Here is a 22,431-nt window from a genome sequence, read left to right as displayed (position 1 = left end):
CCCGTCCCAAAACCCCCAGAAATTCCCAAAAACCGCTGATCCCACCCCCAAAACCCCCAGAAATTCCCAAAACCCCTCAGAAATTCCCAAAAAACCGCCATTCCCATCCCAAAAACCCCCAGAAATTCCCAAAACCCCTCAGAAATTCCCAAAAAACCACCGATCCCACCCCCCAAAAAAATGAAATTCCCAAAAAACCCACCGATCCCATCCCAAAAATCCCAGAAATTCCCAAAAAAAAAAAAACAACCCCAGAAATTCCCAAAAAAACCGCCGATCCCATCCCAAAAAAAATGAAATTCCCAAAAAAAACCCACCGATCCCATCCCCATAAAAATGAAATTCCCAAAAAACCGCCGTTCCCATCCCCAAAAAAATGAAATTCCAAAAAAAACCACCCATCCCATCCCCAAAAAAATGAAATTCCAAAAAAAACCACCGATCCCATCCCCATAAAAAATGAAATTCCCAAAAAACTGCCGATCCCATCCCCAAAAAAATGAAATTCCCAAAAAAACCGCCGATCCCATCCCCATAAAAAATTAAATTCCCAAAAACCCACCGATCCCATCCCAAAAATCCCAGAAATTCTCAAAAAAATAAAAAAACCCAGAAATTCCCAAAAAACCCCACCGATCCCATCCCCAAAAAAATGAAATTCCCAAAAAACCCACTGATCCCATCCCCCAAAAAAATGAAATTCCCAAAAAACCGCCGATCCCATCCCCAAAAAAATGAAATTCCCAAAAAACCGCCGATCCCATCCCCAAAAAAATGAAATTCCCAAAAAACCCACCGATCCCATCCCCAAAAAAATGAAATTCCCAAAAAACCGCCGATCCCACCCCCCAAAAATTGAAATTCCCAAAAAACCGCCGATCCTACCCCCCAAAAAAATGAAATTCCCAAAAAACCCGCTGTTCCCATCCCCAAAAAAATGAAATTCCCAAAAAAAACCGCCGATCCCATCCCAAAAAAATGAAATTCCCAAAAACCCGCCGATCCCACCCCCAAAAAAATGAAATTCCCAAAAAACCGCCGATCCCATCCCCATAAAAAATGAAATTCCCAAAAAAAACCGCCGTTCCCATCCCAAAAATCCCAGAAATTCCCAAAAAAAAAAAAAACAACCCCAGAAATTCCCAAAAAAACCGCCGATCCCACCCCCGAAAGAATTCCCGAAATTCCCGGCGGGGCCCCTCCCCCTCCCCGGCCCCTCCCCCTCCCGCGGCTCCTCCTCCTCCTCCTCCTCCTCCTCCTTTTTCCTGCTTTTTTTTTATTTTTTCCCCTTTTCCTGCTTTTTTTTCGCGGATTTTTGGCCCCGCGGCTCCTCCCGGGATCGCTCCCGGCCATGGAAGGCTCGGGACCCCCGGGGGGGGCGCGGGGGTCGCCGCCCCCCTGAAGGAACGGCGGGAAAGGTGAGGGAAAAACCGGGAAAAACGGGAAAAACGGGAAAAAACGGGATAAAACGGCGGGAAATCAAAATAAATCGGGTGAAAATCGGGATAAATCGGGTGAAAATCGGGATAAAATCGGGATAAAGCGGGTTAAAGCAGCGGAAAGTCGGGATAAAATTCGGGGTAAAATGGGGTAAAAATGGGAGAAAACGGGATAAAATGGAGGAAAACCGGGATCAGTGGGATAAATGGGGATAAAATCGGGATAAATGGGAATTAAATGGGGATAAAATCGGGATAAAATCGGGATAAAATGGGTTAAAGCAGCGGAAAATCGGGATAAAATCGGGGTAAAATGGGGTAAAAATGGGAGAAAACGGGATAAAATGGAGGAAAACCGGGATCAGTGGGATAAATGGGGATAAAATCGGGATAAATGGGAATTAAATGGGGATAAAATGGGGATAAAATGGGGATAAAACGCCGCTTTTCCAGCGCGACCCCTCCCAAATTTTCCAGCTTTTTTAACCCTTGCCTGGAAAAAGCGAGGGCGCCTCCGGCCTTGGGGATTGGGGATTTTTTTTTAGGGAATTTTTGGGGTTTTTTTGGGATTTTTGGAGTTTTCCTGGGTGATCCCCAACCTTTGGGGTTTGGGGGATTTTTTTAGGGAATTTTTAAATTGGATTTTTAGGGATTTTTGGGGGATTTTTTTTATGGGGGGGGATTTTCCAGGCGGTCCCCAGCTCCTTGGGGTTTGGGGAAATTTTAGGGATTTTTAGGGATTTTTAAATTATTATTATTTTGGGATATTCGGGGATTTTGGGCGATCCCCACCCCCTTGGGGTTTGGGAATTCTTTAAAGGATTTTTAATGGATTTTTAGGCTGTTTTTAGGGATTTTTTCGCGATTTTTAGTGATTTTTAAGGGGGTTTCCGGGCATTTTTCAATGGATTTTTAGAGGATTTTCTATGGGATTTTTTTGGGGTGAATTTTGGGCATTTTGGAGCTTTTCCCAACCCTTGCAGCATCCCATAAATCCGCCCTGTCATCCAGGTGTGGCTGCTCCAGGTGTTCCCGCTCCAGGTGTTCCCTCCCCTCCCCCACCCGGCCATTTCCCCCAAATTCCCCCAAATTTCCCCAAATTTCCCCAAATTTCCCCAAATTCCCCCAAATTTCCCCCAAATCCCCGTGATAACCCCCCATTGGATGCCTGTAAATTGATTTTTTCCCGGTTTTTTCCCGGTTTTTCCCGGTTTTTTCCCCTCTCCCGCCACCTGCAATTCCCGGTTTTTCCCCCGAGCTGGGCGCGTCCTTCCCGCGTTGCGGCTTTGGAATTTTCTTGGAAAAAAAAAACCCTCAAATCCCCCAAAATTCCCATTTTTTCCCCCAAATCCCGACCCCCCCAGGGGACAGAGCACGGCGCTGGCATTGAGGATTCCCACCGGGAATTTTTTCCCCCGAGGAAAATCGGGATCAAATACTGATTTTTCCCTATTAAAAAAAAAAAATCCGATTTTTTCACTCCAAACCAGCCCAAAATTCCAATATTTTCATTTTTTTCCCGGGAATTCTGCAGCCCCGAGGGGGGATGTGGTGGATAGAGCTGGAAAAATTTGCTTTTTCCGAATTAAAATCCTGATTTTTTTTTGAGGGGAAAAAAAAAAAAAAAGGCATTTTGGAGGTGTTCTGACCTTTAAAAAAAAGCATTCCGGGGTTGCTCCATCTTTTTTCCTGGAAAATCGGGATTTTCCGGCGCCTGGATAAAATTCCCCCCTCACCCCCCTTTTCCTTATGTAATTTAGGCCGGAATTCCACATTTTTTAATCCAGGAATTATTTTCCAGCTGGAAAAATCCAATTTTTGGGGATTTTTTGGGGATTTTTTGGGGATTTTTAACTCCTGGATTCTCCGGTTCCAAAGGAATTTTTTTTTTTTCCCTGAGTTTTGGGCCACGCCTGGATTTGGGAATGTTCACCTGGGGCTTGGAAAAATGGGGAAAAAAATTCCTAAAATGGGATTTAGGGGTTAAAAAAAAGGAATTTTATTGGTTGGAACTGGGAAAATCCCAAATTCCCGAAGTTTTGGGGTGAATTTCTTGGAATTAGGGGAGGCTTGGAGAATTTTTTTCCCTCAGAAATCTTGGAATTTCGGGCCCGGAACGACCCAAATCCCAATTTTCCCTCCAAAACCTTGGAATTTGGGGCCTGGCATTTCCCAATTCCCGATTTTCCCTCCAAAACCTTGGAATTTTGTGCTCTCACTTCCTTTTCCCCCAGGAATTTTGGGAATTTTCACCTTGGCCTACCCCGAATCCCAATTTCCCCTCAGAAATCTTGGAATTCTGGGCCAGGCCCTGCCAAAATCCCACTTTTCCCTCAGGAATTTTGGGAATTTTGGGCCTGGCCCTGCCCAATTCCCACTTTTCCCTCAGGAATTTTGGGAATTTTCACCTTGGCCTGCCCCAAATCTTCCTTTTTTTCCACTAAAATTTTGGAATTTTGGGCCTGGCCCATCCCAATTCCCACTTTTCCCTCAGGAATTTTGGGAATTTTGGACCTGGAACATCCCAATTCCCACTTTTCCCTCAGGAATTTTGGGAATTTTGGGCCTGGAACATCCCAATTCCCACTTTTCCCTCAGGAATTTTGGGAATTTTGGGCCTGGAACATCTCAATTCCCACTTTTCCCTCAGGAATTTTGGGAATTTTCACCTTGCCCCCCCCTCCCTCCCCATTCCCACTTTTCCCCCTAAAATGGGATTTTAGGGAGATTTTGGGATTAATTGGATTTTTTTATTCCTGGAGGATTAATAAGATTACATTTAATTAGTTTTTAATCATTAATTTTTTATTTATTGTAATTAATAGGATTTACTTAATAATCGGTTTAAACACCGGGATTGATTTAATAATTGGTTTAATTAATTGGATTTATTTAATTATTGGTTTAATTTCTACTATTCAAATAATAAGAATTAAAATTTTCTCTTATTTTAATCAGAAATAATTTTCATTTCTCATATTTTAATATTTATTATGAATAATTAATTTTATTAATTCATTATTATTATTTACTTTTATTTTTATTAATTATTGGTTTAATTTTTAATGTTATTCTAATTCTTGATTTATTTTAATTTGTAGGGGGTTATTATGATTTTAAGTTTATTTGTATTTTGATCTGATTATTAATTCACATTTTAAAATTATAATTAATATTATTTTCATTTTAAATTTCACCATTATGATTCTGAATTTATTCACATTAATTTCTTACCAATTCAGTTTTTAATTATTATTTTAATCCATTTTTCTGTGACTCTTTTCAATCTCTTATTTTAAATTCATTCTTTTATTTCTATTATTCAACTCTTATTTTAATTTTCAGTATTTTAACTTTTATTATTTTAATTGTAATGATCTTACTTAAGTTTTAATACTTGGTTTCAATATTTTATTTTCATTATTTGACTTTTTAATCTTTTTAATATTTTGGTTTTATTCTTTTTATTCTTTTTTTTTCAATTATTTTAATTTCCATTACTTTATTCCCATTATTGTTTTAATTTCATTATTTTTCTATTAACATTTCTTTAATTACTTTTCATTTCTTTTTAATTCTTTCCAATTTTGACTTGACCTTAATTTTTAATGATTGTTTTTTAAACTCATTATTTTAAATCCATTCTTCTGAATTCTTTTTAATGTAAAATTGATTGTTATTCCATTTATTGATGTTTAATATTCAGAGTAATTATTTTTATTAGCGTTTTAAATTTTATTTAAATTTATTCAAATTTGATTCAGATTTCCCCACACACAATTCATCCCAAGAACCAAAAAAATACGGGAAAATCATCCCAAAAAATTAAAAATATATGGGAAAATTATCCCAAAAAAACCCAGAAATAATAAAACCAATTCCTCCCTGTTTTCCCATGGATCTCTCCCATTTTTCCCTCTCAAATTTGGGATTTTCTCAACATCTTGGAATTAAAACTTGACCCTAAACCTGGTTTTATCTCAAATTCTGCCATTTTTCCACAGATTTCTCCCCATTTTTCCCAAATTCCTCCATATTTCCACAGATTTATCCCAGTTTTCCCCAAATTCCTCAATTTTTCCACAGATTTATCCCAATTTTCCCCAAATTCCTCCATTTTCCAAAATTTTTCCCCATTTTCCCAAAGTTCCTCTATATTTTCATGGATTTCTCCCATTTTTCCCAAATTCCTCTATATTTTCACAGATTTATCCCATTTTTTCCCAAATTCCTCCATATTTTCATGGATTTCTTCCCATTTTCCCAAAATTCCCCCATATTTTCATGGATTTATCCCCATTTCCCCAAAAATCCTCCATATTTTCATGGATTTATCCCATTTTTTCCCAAATTCCTCCATATTTTCACAGATTTATCCCATTTTTTCCCAAATTCCTCCATATTTTCACAGATTTATCCCATTTTTTCCCAAAATTCCTCCACATTTCCATGGATTTTTCCCGTTTTTCCTCCTCATCTTTGGGATTTCCCTCTCCACCGATTTCCCTCAACCTCCCGGAATTAAAACTCGGTTTTAACCCCAAAATTGAACGGAATCTCCCAAATTCCTCCATTATTTTCCCAAATTCCACCAGATTTCCATGGATTTTTCCCGTTTTTCCTCCTCATCTTTGGGATTTCCCTCTTCATTGATTTCCCTCAACCTCCCGGAATTAAAACTCGGTTTCAACGCCCAAAACCCAACGGAACCTCCCAAGTTTCTCACATTTTTTCCCACTTTTCCCTGCCAGATTCCCGTTTTTCCCCCTCTTTGGGAGGAAATCTTTGGGATTTCCCTCTCCACCGATTTCCCTCAACCTCCCGGAATTAAAACTCGGTTTCTACACCCAAAACTCAACTGAACCTCCCAAATTCCTCCATTATTTTCCCAAATTCTGCTGTTTTCCCTGCCAGATTCCCATTTTTCTTCTCAACTTTGGGATTTCCCTCTCCACCGATTTCCCTCGACCTCCCGGAATTAAAACTCGGTTTCGACGCCCAAAACTCAACGGAACCTCCCAAATTCCTCACATTTTTCCCACTTTTCCCTGCCAGATTCCCGTTTTTCCTCCTCAACTTTGGGATTTCCCTCAACCTCCCGGAATTAAAACTCGGTTTCAACCCCCAAAACTCAACGGAACCTCCCAAGTTCCTCACCTTTTTTCCCACTTTTCCCTGCCAGATTTCCGTTTTTCCTCCTCTTTGGGAGGAAATCTTTGGGATTTCCCTCTCCACCGATTTCCCTCAACCTCCCAGAAATTAAAACTCGGTTTCTACACCCAAAACTCAACTGAACCTCCCAAATTCCTCCATTATTTTCCCAAATTTCTCCATTATTTTCCCAAATTCTGCTGTTTTCCCTGCCAGATTCCCATTTTTCTTCTCAACTTTGGGATTTCCCTCTCCACCGATTTCCCTCAACCTCCCGGAATTAAAACTCGGTTTTAACCCCAAAATTGAACGGAATCTCCCAAATTCCTCCATTATTTTCCCAAATTCCACCAGATTTCCATGGATTTTTCCCGTTTTTCCTCCTCATCTTTGGGATTTCCCTCTTCATTGATTTCCCTCAACCTCCCAGAATTAAAACTCGGTTTCAACCCCCAAAACTCAACGGAATCTCCCAAATTCCTCACCTTTTTCCCACTTTTCCCTGCCAGATTCCCATTTCTTCTTCTCAACTTTGAGATTTCCCTCTCCACCGATTTCCCTCAACCTCCTGGAATTAAAACTCGGTTCTAACCCCAAAATTCAACACCCAAAACTCAACGGAACCTCCCCAATTCCTCCATTATTTTCCCAAATTTTGCTGTTTTCCCTGCCAGATTCCTGTTTTTCCTCCTCATCTTTGGGATTTCCCTCAACCTCCCGGAATTAAAACTCGGTTTCTACACCCAAAACCCAACGGAACCTCCCAAGTTTCTCACCTTTTTTCCCACTTTTCCCTGCCAGATTTCCGTTTTTCCTCCTCTTTGGGAGGAAATCTTTGGGATTTCCCTCTCCACTGATTTCCCTCAACCTCCCGGAATGAAAACTCGGTTTCAACCCCCAAAACCCAACGGAATTCCCAAATTCTTCACCTTTTTTCCCACTTTTCCCTGCCAGATTCCCATTTTCCTCCTCATCTTTGGGATTTCCCTCAACCTCCCGGAATTAAAACTCGGTTTCTACACCCAAAACCCAACGGAACCTCCCAAATTCCTCACATTTTTCCCACTTTTCCCTGCCAGATTCCCGTTTTTCCCGACGATGGCAAGGCTCCTGCTGCCTCTGCTCCTGTTCCTGCCCTCGGCCGCCTCGCCGGCGCCGCCGTGCCCCCGGCGCTGCTCGTGCCAGAACCTCTCGCCGTCCTTCACCATCCTGTGCACCAAGACCGGGCTGCTCTTCGTGCCGCCCGGCATCGACCGGCGCACGGCCGAGCTGCGCCTCATGGACAACTTCATCACGGTCCTGCGCAGGCGCGACTTCGCCAACATGACCCAACTCATCCACTTGACGCTGTCGCGCAACACCATCAGCCAGATCATGCCTTACGCCTTCGCCGACCTCAAGGGCCTCCACGCGCTCCACCTGGACAGCAACCGCCTGACGTCCATCCACGAGGAGCACTTCAAGGGGTTGATCAACCTGCGCCACTTGATCCTCAGCAACAACCAGCTGAGCTTCATCTCGCCCAGGTCCTTGGACGATTTCTTGGAGACCATCGAGGATTTGGATTTGTCCTACAATAATCTGGTGGACGTCCCTTGGGCCACGGTGGCCAAGCTGTCCAACGTCAACACGGTGAGCTTGGATCACAACCTCATCGAGTTTGTGCCCGAGGGGATTTTCTCCAACCTCCACAAGCTGGCCAGGTTGGACATGACCTCCAACAAGCTGAAGAAGATCCCGCCGGACCCGCTCTTCTCCCGCGTGCCCGTTTACGCCAAATCCAAAGGTTCTCCGCTGACCTCCTTGGTGCTGAGCTTCGGCGGCAACCCGCTGCACTGCAACTGCGAGCTGGTGTGGCTGCGGCGCCTGACGCGCGAGGACGACCTGGAGACGTGCGCCTCGCCGCCCGAGCTGATGGGCAAATACTTCTGGAGCATCCGCGAGGAGGAGTTCGTCTGCGAGCCGCCCATGATCACCCACCGCACGCCCGCGCTGGCCGCCGCCGTCGGCCGCGGCGCCTCCCTCAAGTGCAAAGCCGTGGGCGACCCCGAGCCCTACGTGCGCTGGATCGCGCCCGACGGCAAGCTGGTGGCCAACACCTCCAGGACGGTCTCCTACGAGAACGGCACTCTGGATATCCTGGAGGCGGCGCCGGGCGACCAAGGAACCTTCACCTGCATCGCCTCCAACGCCGCCGGCGAGTCGACGGCGCCCGTGGAGCTCCGCGTGGTGCCGGACGGCAACGGCACCGAGTGCGAGGAGGAGGAGGAGGACGGGGCGAGGAGGAAGGCGGCGGCGACGGCGCGGCCGGAGCCGTCCGATATCCTGGTTTCGGCCAAGTCCGGCTTCTCCAACGACTCCGAGGCGCAGCGCGGGGACGCCGGGGGGGTGGTGGTGGCCGAGGTGACGGCGACGTCGGCGCTGGTGCGGTGGCCGCCGCAGGACGAGCTGGAAGGGTTGAGGATGTACCAGATCCAGTACAACAGCTCCGGAGACGAGATCCTGGTTTACCGGTGAGTTTGGCGCCGGGGAAAATGGGGATTGGGGGCGGTGGGAATGGGGGGTGGGGAGAAAGGGGGGGAATGGGGAGAAATGGGGGAAATGGGAGGGAAATGGGGGGGAAATTGGGGAAAATGGGGGGGAAATGGGGGAAATGGGGGAAATGGGGGGAAATGGGGAAAATGGGGGAAATGGGGGGAAATGGGGGGGAATGGGGGGGAATGGGGGAAAATAGGGAGAAATGGGTGAGAAATGGGTGGGAAATGGGGAGAAATGGGGAGAAATGGGGGCGGAAATGGGGAGAAATGGGAGGGAAATGGGGAGAAATAGGGAGAAAATGGGGGAAAATGGGAGGGAAATGGGGTGGGGATGGGGAGAAATGGGGGAAATGGGTGGGAAATGGGGGAAATGGGCGAAAATGTGTGGGAAATGGGGAGAAATGGGGAGAAATGGGTGGGAAATGGGGAGAAATGGGGAGAAATGGGCGAAAATGGGGGGGAAATGGGGAGAAATGGGGGGAAATGGGGGAAAATGGGAGGGGAATGGGGAGAAATGGGGATAAATGGGGGGGAAATGGGTTGGGGATGGGGAGAAATGGGGGAAAATGGGGAGAAATGGGGGAAAATGGGAGGGAAATGGGGAGAAATGGGGGGAAATGGGTGGGAAATGGGGAGAAATGGGGGGAAATTGGGGAAAATGGGGAGAAATGGGGGAAAATGGGAGGGAAATGGGGAGAAATGGGGAGAAATGGGGGAAATGGGGAGAAATGGGTGGGAAATGGGGAGAAATGGGGAGAAATGGGGGGGAATGGGGAGAAATGGGGGAAATGGGGGAAATGGGGGGGAAATAGGGAGAAATGGGTGGGAAATGGGGAGAAATGGGGAGAAATGGGGGAAAATGGGAGGGAAATGGGGAGAAATGGGTGGGAAATGGGGAGAAATGGGGAGAAATGGGGGGAAATGGGGAGAAATGGGTGGGAAATGGGGGAAAATGGCTGGGAAATGGGGATGGAAATGGGGGAAAATGGGTGGGAAACGTGGAAAAGGGGATGGAAAATGTTAAAAAAATAGGTGGGAAATGTGAAGTAATGGGTGGGAAATGGGGAAAAGGGGATGGAAAATGTGGCAAAGGGGTGGAAAACATGGAAAAGGGGATGGAAAAGGTAAAATATAGGTGGAAAATATGGAAAAGGGGATGGGAAATGTGAAAAAAGGGGTGGGAAATGGGGAAAACGGGTGGATAACATGCAAAAGGGGTGGAAAATATGGAAAAGGGGATGGGAAATGTGAAATAATGGGTGGAAAATATGGAAAAGGGGATGGAACAGGTAAAAATATAGGTGGGAAATGTGAAATAATGGGTGGGAAATGGGGGAAAAATGGGTGTGGGATATGGGAAAAACAGAAGGGAAAGGAGCTGGGAAATAGGGAGAAAAGGTTCAAAAATCATTGGAAAAAAAAAAAGGAAAAATGGCGGGGAAAAAAAGGAAAAAAGCAGAAAAAATGGGAAAACTGGGTGAAAAACATGGGAAAAGGGCCTGAAAAATAGGGGAGAAAGGGCGAAAAATCATGGGAAAAAATGGCAGGAAAAATGGGGAAAAAAACCCCAAAAATGGGAAAAAATCTCAGAAACATGGGAAAACCCCCAAAAATGGAAAAAAGATGGAAAATCCCCCAAAATTGGGACGAGCCAGGATTGTGTTCCCGTTGCAGGATGATCCCGGCGCCCAGCGCGTCCTTCTCGCTGTCGGACCTGGCGCCGGGCCGGGCTGGGAAATGTGGGAAAGGGGTTGGAAAAGTGGGTGAAAAACTTGGGAAAAGTGGGGGAAAAACTTGGGAAAAGTGGAGGAAAAACTTGGGAAAAGGGATGGGATAGGGGCTGGGAAATAGGGAAAAAAGGGCCAGAAGGCATGGGAAAAAATGGAAAAATGGCAGGGAAAATGGTGGAAAAATTGGGAAAAATCCCCAAAAATTGGGAAAATCCCTCAAAATTGGGACAAGCCAGGATTGTGTTCCCGTTGCAGGATGATCCCGGCGCCCAGCGCGTCGTTCTCCCTGTCGGACCTGGCGCCGGGCCGGGCTGGGAAATGTGGGAAAGGGGTTGGAAAAGTGGGTGAAAAACTTGGGAAAAGTGGGTGAAAAACTTGGGGAAAAGGGATGGGATAGGGGCTGAAAAATAGGGGACAAGGGCAAAAGACCATGGGAAAAAATAGAAAAATGGCAGGGAAAATGGTAGAAAAATTGGGAAAAATCCCCCAAAATTGGGAAAAATCCCCGAAAATTGGGAAAATGACCCAAAATTGGGACGAGCCAGATCCCCGCTGTCGTTGCAGGATGATCCCGGCGCCCAGCGCGTCGTTCTCCCTGTTGGACCTGGCGCCGGGCCGGGCTGGGAAATGGGGATGGAAAATGTGGGAAAGGGTTGGAAAAGTGGGTGAAAAACTTGGGAAAAAGGGATGGGAAAGGGGCTGGGAAATAGGGAAAAAAGGGCCAAAAGGCATGGGAAAAAATGGAGAAATGGCAGGGAAAATGGTGGAAAAATTGAGAAAAAAGCAGAAAAATATGGGAAAGAATCCAAAGACATGGGAAAAGTGGGTGAAAACCTTGGGAAAAGTGGGTGAAAAACTTGGGAAAAGTGGGTGAAAAACTTGGGAAAAGTGGGTGAAAAACTTGGGAAAAGTGGGTGAAAACCTTGGGAAAAGTGGGTGAAAAACTTGGGAAAAGTGGGTGAAAACCTTGGGAAAATTGGGTGAAAAACTTGGGAAAAAGGGATGGAATAGGGGCTGAAAAATAGGGGGAAAAGGGCCAAAAGTCATGGGAAAAAATGGAAAAATGGTGGGGAAAACCCCAAAAAATTGGGAAAAAACCCAAAAAATTGGGGAAAATCCCCAAAAATTGGGAAAATGACCCAAAATTGGGACGAGCCAGGATTGCGCTGTCGTTGCAGGATGATCCCGGCGCCCAGCGCGTCCTTCTCGCTGTCGGACCTGGCGCCGGGCCGGGCTGGGAAATGGGGATGGAAAATGTGGGAAAGGGTTGGAAAAGTGGGTGAAAAACTTGGGAAAAGTGGGTGAAAAACTTGGGAAAAAGGGATGGAATAGGGGCTGGGAAATAGGGAAAAAAGGGCCAAAAGGCATGGGAAAAAATGGAAAAATGGCAGGAAAAATTGGGAAAAATTCCCCAAAAATTGGGAAAAAAGGAGAAAAAATGGGAAACAATGAAAAAAATGGTCAAACTGGGTGAAAAACTTGGGAAAAAGGGATGGAATAGGGGCTGGAAAATAGGGAAAAAAGGGTGAAAAATTGTGGGGAAAAAAAAGAAAAATGGTGGGGAAAATGGGGAAAAAGCAGAAAAATCTGGGAAAAAATCCAAAGACATGGGAAAAGTGGGTGAAAACCTTGGGAAAAGTGGGTGAAAAACTTGGGACAAAGGGATGGAATAGGGGCTGAAAAATAGGGAAAGAAGGGCCAAAAGGCATGGGAAAAAATGGAAAAATGGCAGGAAAAATTGGGGAAAAATCCCCCAAAATTGGGAAAAATTCCCCAAAAATTGGGAAAAAAGGAGAAAAAATGGGAAACAATGAAAAAAATGGTAAAACTGGGTGAAAAACTTGGGAAAAAGGGATGGAAAAGGGACTGGGAAATAGGGAGAAAAGAGCCAAAAATCATGAGGAAAAATGGAAAAATGGTCGTAAAAATGGTGGAAAAATTGGGAAAAAATCCCCAAAAATTGGGAAAATGGCCCAAAACTGGGACAAGCCAGGATTGTGTTCCCGTTGCAGGATGATCCCGGCGCCCAGCGCGTCGTTCTCCCTGTCGGACCTGGCGCCGGGCCGGGCTGGGAAATGGGGATGGAAAATGTGGGAAAGGGTTGGAAAAGTGGGTGAAAAACTTGGGAAAAAGGGATGGGAAAGGGGCTGGGAAATAGGGAAAGAAGGGCCAAAAGGCAAGGGAAAAAATGGAAAAATGGCAGGGAAAATTGGCAAAAATCCCCCAAAAATTGGGAAAAAAGGAGAAAAAATGGGAAACAATGAAAAAAATGGGAAAAGTGGGTGAAAAACTTGGGAAAAAGGGATGGAAGAGGGGCTGGGAAATAGGGAAAGAAGGGCCAAAAATCGTGGGAAAAAATGGGAAAATGGCAGGGAAAATGGTGGAAAAATTGGGAAAAATCCCCCAAAATTGGTAAAAAATCCCCAAAAATTGGGCAAATCACCCAAAATTGGGACGAGCCAGATCCCCGCTGTCGTTGCAGGATGATCCCGGCGCCCAGCGCGTCCTTCTCGCTGTCGGACCTGGCGCCGGGCCGGGCTGGGAAATGGGGATGGAAAATGTGGGAAAGGGTTGGAAAAGTGGGTGAAAAACTTGGGAAAAAGGGATGGGAAAGGGGCTGAAAAATAGGGAAAAAAGGGCAAAAGACCATGGGAAAAAAATGAAAAATGGTGGGGAAAATGGGGAAAAAGCAGAAAAATATGGGAAAGAATCCAAAGACATGGGATGAATGGGTGAAAAATTTGGGAAAAAGGGATGGAATAGGGGCTGGGAAATTGGGAAAGAAGGGCCAAAAATCGTGGGAAAAAATGGGAAAATGGCAGGGAAAATGGTGGAAAAATTTGGAAAAATCCCCCAAAATTGGAAAAAAATCCCGAAAATTGGGAAAATCACCCAAAATTGGTACGAGCCAGATCCCCGCTGTCGTTGCAGGATGATCCCGGCGCCCAGCGCGTCCTTCTCGCTGTCGGACCTGGCGCCGGGCCGCGCCTACGAGCTGTGCGTGCTGGCCGTGTTCCGCGACGCGCGCAGCGCGCTGCCGGCCTCGCGCCCGCTGGGCTGCCGCCGCTTCCGCACGCGGCCGCCGGCGCGGCCGTGCCGCTCGGCGCCGCCGCGCGTGCCGGGCGCCACCGTCATCATCGGCCTGGGCGGCGTCATCGCCGCCTCCGTGCTCGCCTTCATCGTGGTGCTGCTGCTGCGGCACAAGGCGCGCGCCGCGCCGCCCAAGGGCGCCCGCCACGTCTGCTCGCAGACCAACGGCGCCGCGCTCCGACGGTCCGCGTCCAAGGCTGAGGCCACGGAGAGGACGGAGGCGACGGGACGGGCCGGGGAGGGAGCTGAGGTGGGGTCCTGATGGGGATGGGGGCCTGGGGATCATGGAGAGCATGGAGAGCATGGAGAGCCTGGAGATCATGGAGATCATGGAGAGCCTGGAGAGCCTGGAGATCATGGAGAGCCTGGAGAGCCTGGAGAGCCTGGAGAGCCTGGAGATCATGGAGAGCCTGGAGATCATGGAGATCATGGAGAGCCTGGAGATCATGGAGAGCCTGGAGAGCCTGGAGAGCCTGGAGAGCCTGGAGAGCCTGGAGAGCCTGGAGATCCAGAACTGAGCCTGGAGAGCCTGGAGATCCTGGAGAGCCTGGAGAGCCTGGAGATCATGGAGAGCCTGGAGAGCCTGGACAGCCTGGACAGCCTGGACAGCCTGGAGATCCAGAACTGAGCCTGGAGAGCCTGGAGATCCTGGAGAACCTGGAGAGCCTGGAGATCATGGAGATCCTGGAAAGCCTGGACAGCCTGGACAGCCTGGAGAGCCTGGAGAGCCTGGAGATCCTGGAGTGGGCCTGGAGAGCCTGGAGAGCCTGGAGATCATGGAGAACCTGGAGAGCCTGGAGATCATGGAGAGCCTGGAGAGCCTGGAGATCATGGAGATCATGGAGAGCCTGGAGATCATGGAGATCATGAAGAGCCTGGAGATCATGGAGAGCCTGGAGATCCTGGAGAGCCTGGAGATCATGGAGAGCCTGGAGATCATGGAGAGCCTGGAGATCATGGAGATCCTGGAGATCATGGAGATCATGGAGATCATGGAGAGCCTGGAGATCATGGAGAGCCTGGAGATCATGGAGAGCCTGGAGAGCCTGGAGATCATGGAGAGCCTGGAGATCCAGAACTGGGCCTGGAGATAATGGAGATCCAGAACTGGGCCTGGAGATCCTGGAGATCCAGAATTGGGCCTGGAGATCCTGGAGATCTTGGAGATCCTGGAGATCCAGAACTGGGCCTGGAGATCCTGGAGATCTTGGAGATCCTGGAGATCCAGAACTGGGCATGGAGATCATGGAGATCCAGAACTGGGCATGGAGATCTTGGAGATCCTGGAGATCCAGAACTGGGCCTGGAGTGGGCCTGGAGATCCAGAATGGGTCCTGGATTTGTTCTGGAGGTCCTGGAGATCCAGAATTGGTCCTGGGTCGGTTCTGAAGATCCAAAATTGGTTCTGGATGTCCTGGTTTTGTCCTGGATTGGTCCAGATTTGGTCCTGGATTGGACCTGGATTGGTTCTGGAGGTCCTGGAGTGGTCCTGGATTGGTCCAGATTTGGTCTTGGATTGGTCCTGGAGTGGTCCTGGAGCTCCTGGATTGGTCCTGGAAACCCAAAATTAATCCAGATTTGTTCCAGGAGGTCCTGGATTGGTCCAGGATCGGTCCAGGAGGGCCAGGATCGGCCCAGATTTGGTCCAGGAAACCCAAAATGAATCCAGAATTGATCCAGGAGATCCAGAACCACTCCAAGGACCCTTCTGGAGTCCTTCCAACTCCTCAAGAACCTCCGGAACTTCTCCAAGGACCCTTCTGGAGTCAGTCCAACCCCTCCAGAACTCCTCTGGAACCTCCGGCGGCGCTCCCAGGCCCCCTCTGGATCCATCCCAAGGCTTCCAGAACCTCCAGAACCTCTCCAGAACCTCCAGAACTGCACCAATGACCCGTCTGGATCCATCCCAAGGCTTCCAGAACCTCCAGAACCTCTGGAACTCCTCCAGAACTTCTCCAGAACCTCCAGCACATCCAAAACTCCTCCAGGACGTCCAGAACTGCTCCAAGGACCTGTCTGGATCCATCCAAGGCTTCCAGAACCATCCAGAACCTCTGGAACTCCTCCAGAACTTCTCCAGAACCTCCAGCACATCCAAAACTCCTCCAGGACCTCCAGAACTGCTCCAAGGACCCGTCTGGATCCATCCAAGGCTTCCAGAACCATCCAAAAATCTCCGTAACTCCTCCAGAACTTCTCCAGACCATCCCGAATTCCTCCAGAACCTCTTCAGGGACACTTCTGTCTCCCCCCCCAGGCCTCCAGAACCATCCAGAACCTCTGGAACTCCTCCAGAACTTCTCCAGAACCTCCAGCACATCCAAAACTCCTCCAGGACCTCCAGAACTGCTCCAAGGACCCGTCTGGATCCATCCAAGGCTTCCAGAACCATCCAAAAACCTCCGGAACTCCTCCAGAACTTCTCCAGAACATCCCGAATTCCTCCAGAACCTCTTCAGGGACACTTCTGTCTCCCCCCCCAGGCCTCCAGAACCATCCAGAACCTCTGGAACTCCTCCAGAACTTCTCCAGAACCTCCAGCACATCCAAAACTCCTCCAGGACCTCCAGAACTGCTCCAAGGACCCGTCTGGATCCATCCAAGGCTTCCAGAACCATCCAGAACCTCTGGAACTCCTCCAGAACTTCTCCAGAACCTCCAGCACATCCAAAACTCCTCCAGGACCTCCAGAATTGCTCCAAGGACCTGTCTGGATCCATCCAAGGCTTCCAGAACCATCCAGAACCTCTGGAACTCCTCCAGAACATCCCAAACTCCTCCAGAACCTCTTCAGGGACACTTCTGTATCCCCCCCAGGCCTCCAGAACCATCCAGAACCTCTGGAACTCCTCCAGAACTTCTCCAGAACCTCCAGCACATCCAAAACTCCTCCAGGACCTCCAGAACTGCTCCAAGGACCTGTCTGGATCCATCCAAGGCTTCCAGAACCATCCAAAAACCTCCGGAACTCCTCCAGAACTTCTCCAGAACATCCCGAATTCCTCCAGAACCTCTTCAGGGACACTTCTGTCTCCCCCCCCAGGCCTCCAGAACCATCCAGAACCTCTGGAACTTCTCCAGAACTTCTCCAGAACCTCCAGCACATCCAAAACTCCTCCAGGACCTCCAGAACTGCTCCAAGGACCTGTCTGGATCCATCCAAGGCTTCCAGAACCATCCAAAAATCTCCGGAACTCCTCCAGAACTTCTCCAGAACATCCCGAATTCCTCCAGAACCTCCGGCAGTGCTCCCAGGCCCCTCTGGCTCCCCCGGGGTTCCGGAAGGTTCTGGAAGGTTCCAGGAGCTCCCCAGGGAATCTGCAGATCTCCGGGGTTCCAGAAAATTCCAGAAGGTTTCTGTGGTGCCCCAGGGATTCTGTGGAGGTTCCAGAAGGTTCCAAGAGCTCCCCGGGGCCTCAGCGCGGCTCCGGGGCCATTCCAGAAGGTTCCAGGAGCTCCCAAGGACTCTGCGGCGCTCCAGGGCCGTTCCGGAAGGTTCTGGAAGGTTCCGGTGGCTCTCAAGGACTCTGCGGCGCTCCAGGGCCGTTCTGGAAGGTTCTGGAAGGTTCCAGGAGCTTCCAGAAGGTTCCGGTGGCTCTCAAGGACTCTTCGCTGCTCCGGGGCCATTCTGGAAGGTTCCAGAAAGTTCTGGTGTCTCCCAAGGACTCTTCACCGCTCCAGGGCCGTTCCGGAAGGTTCTGGAAGGTTCCAGGAGGTTCTGGTGGCTCTCAAGGACTCTTTGTTGCTCCGGGGTGGTTCCAGAAGATTCCAGGAGCTTCCAGAAGGTTCCGGTGGCTCCCAAGGACTCTTCGTCGCTCCGGGGCCGTTCCGGAAGGTTCCGGAAGGTTCCGGTGGCTCCAGGAGCTTCCAGAAGGTTCCGGTGGCTCCCAAGGACTCTTTGTCACTCCGGGGCCGTTCCGGAAGGTTCCAGAAGGTTCTGGTGGCTCTCAAGGACTCTTCACCGCTCCGGGGCCGTTCCAGGAGCTTCCAGAAGGTTCCGGTGGCTCCCAAGGACTCTTTGCCGCTCTGGGGTCGTTCCGGAAGGTTCCGGAAGGTTCCGGTGGCTCCAGGAGCTTCCAGAAGGTTCTGGTGGCTCCCAAGGACTCCTCGTCGCTCCGAGGCCGTTCCGGAAGATTCCGGAAGGTTCCGGAGCTCCCGGAGGTTCCGTCCGGTGCCGCCGGCGCCGTTTTTAGGCCCAGGGGCCTCAGAGTTATTTTTTTAAGCTCCTCGTCCACGGACGCCGGCGGGAATTTTTCCCGTGGGAATTTTTCCGCGGGAATTTCGGATCCCCCCGAGCCGCCCCTCCCACAGGCGGCTTCGGTTCCCTTTGGTTTGCTTTGAATTGAATTTCTTTTAATTATTTTATTTTAATTTTTCTATTTCATTTTAATTTAATTTATATATTTTGTTTTATTTTTATTTAATTTATTTTAATTTTTATATTTTATTTTATTTTAATTTAATTTTTATATTTTATTTTACTTTATTTTATTTTAATTTTTTAAATTTATTTTATTTTAATTTTTATATTTTATTTTACTTTAATTTTTATATTTTAATTTAATTTATTTTATTTTAATTCATTTTATTTTGATATTTATATTTTATTTTATTTTAAAAATTTTATTTTATTTTAATTTTTTATTTTATTTTAATTTTTATATTTTATATTATTTTACTTTAATTTTTATATTTTAATTTAATTTATTTTATTTTAATTTATTTTATTTTGATATTTATATTTTATTTTATTTTAAAAAATTTATTTTACTTTATTTTATTTTTTATTTTACTTTCTCTTATGTTATTTCATTAATTTTTATTTCATTCTATTTTACTTTACGTTATTTACTTTGTAAATTTAATTTAATTTTATTAATTTTAATTTGCTTTATTTTATTTTACTTTATTTTGTTTTATTCATATTTTATTTTACTTTATTCTTATTCTTTCTGGAATTTTTTGAGGACTTTCTGGGATATTTTTGGATTTTTTTTAGTTTTTAATTTTTAAAAAATTTGTAAAGATTTATGTATTTATTTATGTATTTATTCAAATATTTATTTATTTCAGTATTTATTTATTTATTTTGGAGGATTTTTTGTTTTTTGGGTTTTTTTTTTGTGGGGAAATGAAAAAAATTTATTTTCGGGTGGAATTTTAAATTTTTTTTTTTAATTTTTGGGAGATTTTTCCAAGGTTTTCAGGTTTTTTTTTTTTGTTTTGTTTTTCCGGTGTTGGATCCGAGACTTTTTTTGGTAAAAAAAAACAAAAAAAGGACAAAATAACAACAAAAAAAAAAGGAAAAAAAAGAAGAAAATCCCGGGAATTTTTTTGTTTCTGAATCCGGCTGGGAATTCTCTCAGGATTTTGGGATTCCCGAAAAAAAACCAAAAAAAAGCCGGAATTCTTCACGCTCCGAGGATTTGTTATAAAAATTCTTAATTTCGCAATTCCGAGTGGGTTTTTTGGGGGAATTCCGGGGGGTTTGGGTGGGGAATTCCGTAAAAAAAAATGGGAATGGGGAAAATTGGGGGAAATGGGGAATAAAAATGGTGGAAATTGGGGAAAAATGGGGAATAAAAATGGGGGGAATTGGGAAAAATGGGGAATAAATGGGGGAAATTGGGGAAAAATGGGGAATAAAAATGGGGGAAATTGGGGGAAAATGGGGAATAAAAATGGGGGAAATTGGGAAAAAATGGAGGAAAATGGGGGAAAATTGGGAAAAATGGGGAATAAATGGGAAAAATGGGGAATAAATGGAGGAAAAATGGGGAAAATTGTGGGAAAATGGGGGAAATTGGGGGAAATTGGGAATAAATGGAAGAAAATGGGGGAAAATTGGGAAAAATGGGGAATAAATGGAGGAAAAATTGGGAAAATGAGGGAAAATTGAGGGAAAAATGGGGGAAATCAGGAAAATGAGGGAAAATTGAGGAAAATTGGGAACAATGGGGAATAAATGGAGGGAAATGAGGGAAAATTGAGGAAAAACGGAGGAAATTGGAAAAAATTGAGGAAAAAATTGGAGAAATCGGGAAAATGAGGGAAAATTGAGGGGGAAATGGGGAATAAATGGGGGAAAATGAGGGAAAAGTGGGGGAAAAATGGGAAAAATGGGGAATAAATGGGGAAAAATATGGGAAATTGGGGAAAATGGGGAATAAATGGGGGAAAAATGGGGGAAAAAAATGGGGGAAATCAGGAAAATGAGGGAAAATTGAGGAAAATTGGGAAAATGGGGAATAAATGGAGGAAATTGGGAAAAATGGAGGGAAAATTAAGGGTAAAATGGAAATTGGGAAAAATGGAGGAAAAATTTGGAGAAATCAGAGGAAAATATGGGAAAATGGAGGAAAAAAGGGGGAAATTGGGAAAAATGAGGGAAAATTGAGAATAAAATGGGGGAAATTGGGGAAAATGGAGGGAAAATGAGGGAAAATGGAGGAAAAAGGGGGGAAATTGGGAAAAATGAGGGAAAATTGAGAATAAAATGGGGGAAATTGGGGAAAATGGAGGGAAAATGGAGGAAAAAGGGGGGAAATTGGGAAAAAATTGGTGTGAGACCCCCAAAATTCCCCCAAAATTCCCCAAATTTGGGAGCACCGACTCCAAACCCTTCCCTGGCACTGCTTAAGGCCCCCAGTGGGATTTTTGGGGGGAATTCTCCAGGATTTGGGGATTTTTTCCCTGAGAATTTGGGTTTTTCCAGTATCGAAACCTTCCAAAAATTGGGATAAACCCTCAAAATTCCTCCCAAAATTCCCGCCCCAAAATCAACGTAAAGACACCGAAAACTCCTTCAAAATTCCGTTTATTGAAGCTGCTAGAGACAACGGGGATTTTTTGGGGGACACCCCAGAATTCTGGGATTTTTCCCGGGAATTCCGGGATTTTCCCGGGAATTCTGAGTCTTGGGGTGTCTCCAAACATCCAAACCCCCCCCAAAAAAATCCCCAAAACTCCTTCAAAATTCCCTTTAGTGAAACCCCCATAAACCACGGCCCTCTTTTTATACAAAACTGAAATTCCAGGATTTTCCCAGGAATTCCAGGATTTTCCCGGGAATTCTGAGTCTCGGGGTGTCTCCCAACATCCAAACCCCCCCAAAAAAAACCACCAAAACTCCTTCAAAATTCCATTTATTGAAGCCGCTAAAAACAGCGGGGATTTTTTTGGGGGACGCCCGGGAACTCCGGGATTTTCCCAGGAATTCCGGGATTTTCCCGGGAATTCTGAGTCTCAGGGGGTGTCCAAACATTCAAACCCACCAAAAAATCCCCAAAAATCCTTCAAAATTCCCTTTAGTGAAACCCCCATAAACCGCAGCCCTCTTTTTATGGAAAACTGCGAAATTCCAGGATTTTTTCCAGGAATTCCAGGATTTTTCCCGGGAATTCCGGGCTTTTCCTGGGAATTCCGGGATTTTCCTGGGAATTCTGAGTCTTGGGTGGGGAAGGGGGTCTCCCAACATCCAAACCCCCCAAAAAACCCCCAAAAATCGTTCAAAATTCCGTTTATTGAAGCCGCTAAAAACAGCGGGGATTTTTTTGGGGGACGCCCGGGAATTCCAGGATTTTTCCCAGGAATTCCAGGATTTTCCTGGGAATTCTGAGTCTCGGGAGGTCTCCCAACATCCAAACCCCCCCCAAAAAAATCCCCAAAAATCCTTCAAAATTCCATTTATTGAAGCCACTAAAAACAGCGGGGATTTTTTTGGGGGACGCCCGGGAACTCCGGGATTTTCCTGGGAATTCTGGGATTTTTCTGGGAATTCTGAGTCTCGGGGTGTCTCCCAACATCCAAACCCTCAAAAAAATCCCCAAAAATTCTTCAAAATTCCCTTTAGTGAAACCCCCATAAACCGCAGCCCTCTTTTTATGCAAAACTGTGAAATTCCAGGATTTTTCCCAGGAATTCCGGGATTTTCCTGGGAATTCTGAGTCTTGGGTGGGGAAGGGGGTCTCCCAACATCCAAACCCCCCCAAAAAAACCACCAAAACTCCTTCAAAATTCCATTTATTGAAGCCGCTAAAAACAGCGGGGATTTTTTTGGGGGACGCCCGGGAACTCCGGGATTTTTCCCGGGAATTCCGGGATTTTTCCCGGGAATTCTGGGATTTTTCTGGGAATTCTGTCACAGGGTGTCTCCCAACATCCCCAAACCCCCCAAAAAATCCCCAAAAATCCTTCAAAATTCCCTTTAGTGAAACCCCCATAAACCGCAGCCCTCTTTTTATGCAAAACTGTGAAACTCCAGGATTTTTCCCAGGAATTCCGGGATTTTCCTGGGAATTCTGAGTCTTGGGTGGGGAAGGGGGTCTCCCAACATCCAAACCCCCCCAAAAAAATCCCCAAAACTCCTTCAAAATTCCGTTTATTGAAGCCGCTAAAAACAGCGGGGATTTTTTTGGGGGACGCCCGGGAATTCCAGGATTTTTCCCAGGAATTCCAGGATTTTCCCGGGAATTCTGAGTCTCG

At 46.3% G+C, this 22,431-nt stretch overlaps 2 protein-coding genes across 3 annotated transcripts; both read left to right on the top strand.

The window, feature by feature from the left end:
- Positions 1 to 1,314: 1,314 nt before the first annotated feature.
- LOC110483671 (leucine-rich repeat and fibronectin type III domain-containing protein 1-like protein) lies at positions 1,315 to 14,447 on the top strand. 2 transcript variants are annotated; one of them, XM_077789194.1, is made up of 3 exons: positions 1,315 to 1,418; positions 7,670 to 9,103; positions 13,789 to 14,447. In XM_077789194.1, exons 2-3 carry the CDS (start codon positions 7,689 to 7,691, stop codon positions 14,207 to 14,209), a joined length of 1,836 nt encoding a protein of 611 aa, XP_077645320.1. In that variant the 5' UTR covers positions 1,315 to 1,418; positions 7,670 to 7,688; the 3' UTR covers positions 14,210 to 14,447. The 2 variants fall into 2 exon arrangements, with proteins under 2 accessions (XP_077645320.1, XP_077645321.1); XM_077789195.1 differs by lacking the exon at positions 13,789 to 14,447 and adding an exon at positions 10,802 to 10,967.
- Positions 14,448 to 15,209: 762 nt separating this feature from the next.
- On the top strand, positions 15,210 to 18,288 carry LOC144247695 (uncharacterized). Its single transcript, XM_077789125.1, has 2 exons — positions 15,210 to 16,713; positions 16,817 to 18,288. Exons 1-2 carry the CDS (start codon positions 15,834 to 15,836, stop codon positions 18,286 to 18,288), a joined length of 2,352 nt encoding a protein of 783 aa, XP_077645251.1. The 5' UTR covers positions 15,210 to 15,833.
- The last annotated feature ends 4,143 nt before the right edge of the window (positions 18,289 to 22,431 follow it).

Source organism: Lonchura striata, chromosome 31 (assembly GCF_046129695.1).
Source record: "Lonchura striata isolate bLonStr1 chromosome 31, bLonStr1.mat, whole genome shotgun sequence".
Lineage (NCBI taxonomy): Eukaryota > Metazoa > Chordata > Aves > Passeriformes > Estrildidae > Lonchura > Lonchura striata.
This window is presented reverse-complemented; position numbering and strand designations above follow the sequence as displayed.